Source organism: Nematolebias whitei, chromosome 8, assembly GCF_014905685.2.
Source record: "Nematolebias whitei isolate Nwh7 chromosome 8, NemWhi1, whole genome shotgun sequence".
Taxonomy (NCBI): Eukaryota; Metazoa; Chordata; class Actinopteri; order Cyprinodontiformes; family Rivulidae; genus Nematolebias; species Nematolebias whitei.
The window spans coordinates 2202767-2206212 of NC_056505.1; the positions used below are offsets into that span (position 1 = coordinate 2202767).

General features: G+C 46.5%; 2 protein-coding genes across 2 annotated transcripts in view; one reads left to right on the forward strand and one right to left on the reverse strand.

The window, feature by feature from the left end:
- chek2 (checkpoint kinase 2) overlaps positions 1 to 1356 on the reverse strand; it is a 15021-nt gene extending 13665 nt beyond the window's left edge. Inside the window, exon 1 of the mRNA XM_037679981.1 lies at positions 1095 to 1356. Within this exon, the coding sequence (XP_037535909.1) occupies positions 1095 to 1356 (262 nt within the window). The remainder of the gene's footprint in view (positions 1 to 1094) is intronic.
- A 763-nt stretch (positions 1357 to 2119) lies between these two features.
- The window catches only part of entr1 (endosome associated trafficking regulator 1), a 6692-nt gene continuing 5365 nt past the window's right edge, over positions 2120 to 3446 (forward strand). The window contains exons 1-4 of the mRNA XM_037680809.1: positions 2120 to 2319; positions 2544 to 2653; positions 2730 to 2783; positions 2878 to 2978. Coding sequence (XP_037536737.1) covers positions 2277 to 2319; positions 2544 to 2653; positions 2730 to 2783; positions 2878 to 2978 — 308 coding nt within the window. The 5' untranslated portion in view covers positions 2120 to 2276. The remainder of the gene's footprint in view (positions 2320 to 2543; positions 2654 to 2729; positions 2784 to 2877; positions 2979 to 3446) is intronic.

A 3446-nucleotide genomic window follows, 5' to 3' on the forward strand; every position in this document is an offset into this window, starting at 1 on the left:
AAACAAACAAACAAACAGGTACTGGTCCTCTATACAGTCTGTAAACAAACATAAACAAACAGGTACTGGTCCTCTATACAGTCTGTAAACAAACAAACAAACAAACATAAACAAACAGGTACTGGTCCTCTATACAGTCTGTAAACAAACAAACTAACAAACATAAACAAACAGGTACTGGTCCTCTATACAGTCTGTAAACAAACAAACAAACAAACATAAACAAACAGGTACTGGTCCTCTATACAGTCTGTAAACAAACAAACTAACAAACATAAACAAACAGGTACTGGTCCTCTATACAGTCTGTAAACAAACAAACAAACAAACATAAACAAACAGGTACTGGTCCTCTATACAGTCTGTAAACAAACAAACTAACAAACATAAACAAACAGGTACTGGTCCTCTATACAGTCTGTAAACAAACAAACAAACAAACAGAAACCGTTGGAGTCGGCGGTAATGACAGCCGGTTCCTCCAATCAGAGGTCACTAAAATTAATGTTGCTTCGGTGTGTGACTTTATAAAACCATGTGGGACTCCGTAGTTTTCTCCGGCCCCCTCCCCAACCTGACCAGCGATGACATATTTAGCCGTATGTCGTTGTTTAACCGCTGGGTGTCCAGGTGGTGTTCTGACAACGACGTGGGCTACAAAGATACCTGGAGTTCTTTCTGGGGAAAACCTGGTCTGATGCGGAGAGATGCATCCATCCTACTTTGGACGGAGCCGCTCTTCTTTCTAGAAATATGGATGATTTTGTTGATCCCCAAATTATTGATTATTACACCCCTCTCTGCTGCTTCTCCTCTGTACACCACCCACACCCACATTGAAACAGTGTCAACTCGCCCACGGCTCAAATTAAATAAACCAAAAATCAACTCTAAAAATAGAGACTGCATCGAAGCCAAGATTCATCTTGTCTGCTGGATTCTTAGACAGAGAACTTTACTAACTGGCTTTTACTGTGATTTGGAGCTTTATAAATAAAGTGAATTGAATTAAACTAACAGGTTCTGGTCCTCTGACCCCAGTCCGGATCAGGAGTTAGCGTTAGCATTGTTTACAGGATGTAAGCGGTCTTTACCGAGGCTCCTGAAGCCTCGGGCCATGGGCAGCAGCCGGCCCCAGGGTTGTGGTTCTGGTTCTTCTGGGACAGATGGTAGCGTCACTGGGATGGTGTCCACGCTGCTCAACGTCCCAGAACCACTGGATGACTGACTGGCTGAGGTCGGCACGCTGGACGAGCTGGAACCAGGCTGGGACTGGGACCTGGCCTGAGAGGGGGACAGGGTGGACTGGGCTTGGGACTGGGAGGACTCTCCTTCCGGTGGAGTCTCTGCAGACATGTCGAAGTCTGTGGACGCACCAGAGGTCAGGTTCCATTACTAAATCTCATAAACCCAGATTTTATTCACAATGGAACATGATAAACAAATCAAATGTTTCAACTTAAAAGTGTACCGTTTGTAAAAAGACCATTTCGAAGGCGGCACCGCTGCTGTATAATCTCATAAACGATCATTTAAACATTAACAATCTTTCTTTCACTCGTTCAAACGCTACTTGTTACTAACATTTACTGGTATGGTCCAATAATGCATCTATAATTGTTAGTAACATCAGTCAGTGGGTTCTGCAGAGCGTGGTTCTACCAGGACCCAGAGCTCCACCAAATCTAACTTAAACCAGTTCAACTGAACAACATGTTGTTTACCTGTCAACAAAAACAAGGTGGGAACTGCATTTTAAGCATGCTCGACACGTGACATGGGTCATTCTTAATTCGGCAGAAACTCGACCATGAAGTGAGTAGTTTTGGACCGGGACCGGAACCAGTGCGAAGAAAAAAACTAAGAACCAGAAGGAGCCGACCCGGTTAAACATCCGGGTCTGCTCCCGCTCAAAGACCGGACAGAACCGAGCTGGACCGAACTAACTGCACCAACGTAAGGTGCAGACTCACCGGTCGGACCGGTTCTCCTCCGGTTCTTTGCAGGTCCAAAACAAACCAACACAACTCGCCGAACGTGGCACGTGCGTTACTATTTCGCCGGGAAAAGTATTTCCTAGTTTTCTAAGCGTCACGTGACAGAGCCAGCCAATGACAAGTTAGGGTGTGGTCACGTGGGTCAGAAGCTAGCGGTGTTTTTCCGGTCTGGTTTTGTTCGTTAGAGGAAGGACGGCGGGACCACATAATCGATACCATGATGAACGAGGAACCGAGATCTGAGACCCGTCGCTGACATCCGAACCGGGTCAGAGCGTCATGTCCAAACAGAGAGGCGGTAAGACCCTGATCATCACCGATGGTGAGTCCAGTTCGACTCAGGAGGAGGTCGGTTCTGGTTCTGCTTTAGTGGTTCCGAGTCCGTTTGGGTTTCTCTTGTCAACATTTGGGTCAGCATCTTGTTTTTACTGTTCAAACATCAGTAATGGACAGAACATGGATCGGGTTTTGTGTTCGGATCTTGGATCCACACCAGGTTCGGTTCTGTGCTCCGGACCGGCTCTTAACATCTCCTTGTGTGTCCAGATGAGGAGGAGGAGGAGCAGGCAGAGGAGCTGAACCCATTCTCCTTCAAAGAGTTTTTGCGCTGGAAGAACACGGACCAGAATCAGAACCAGGACCAACCAACCAAGAAGGTAGGGAGGACCAGGATCTGCAGCACCAGAAGAGCTGTGTCACATCTGCAGTAACATCTGTCTGCTCCTGTCTCAGACCGGTTTAGAAGACAGCAGCTGCTTCCTGTCAGAGGCTGACCTGGCAGCACAGGTAGTGTGACGTCATCACCACCCTGTAGGTCCACCTGCTGCTCACAGCTGGTAGTACAGGTGTGATCCACATCTGTATCTGCTGTCTGTTTAAGGAGGAGGAAGAGTGGGGGCGGAGCTTCCAGTCAGGCGTTGACAGCACCTCCTCCCTCTGCACTGAGGAGGAGGAAGGTGTAGAGGAGGAAGAGGAGACCAGGTGAGTCCCGTGCATACAGATAGAAGGTTCTGACTTTGCCCCACTTCAGAACCTGGACTTGGTCCCTAAAACTAAATCTAAATTAGAACTACAGATGTTACAGGTGTTGATGTTACAGGTGTTGTTTAAATCAGTGGTTCTCAATCTGGGGACCCCGGACCCCCGGGGGTCCGCGAACCAGTGCTTTGCGGTCCGCAAAAAAAATAAAAATAAAAAATGTTATCAAGCAGGTAGATGTTCAACAACCTGTTAAAATACACCAAAATGCAGGAAATCACATTTTTATTTGGTACGACTGCTGAGGACGATGCATGCTCATCAACATGCTGCAGTTAGCATCAATGTAAACATGTTGCAGTTAGCATCAATGTAAACATGTTGCAGTTAGCATCAATGTAAACACGTCAGTAGTTAGCATCAATGTAAACATGTTGCAGTTAGCATCAATGTAAACATGTTGCAGTTAGC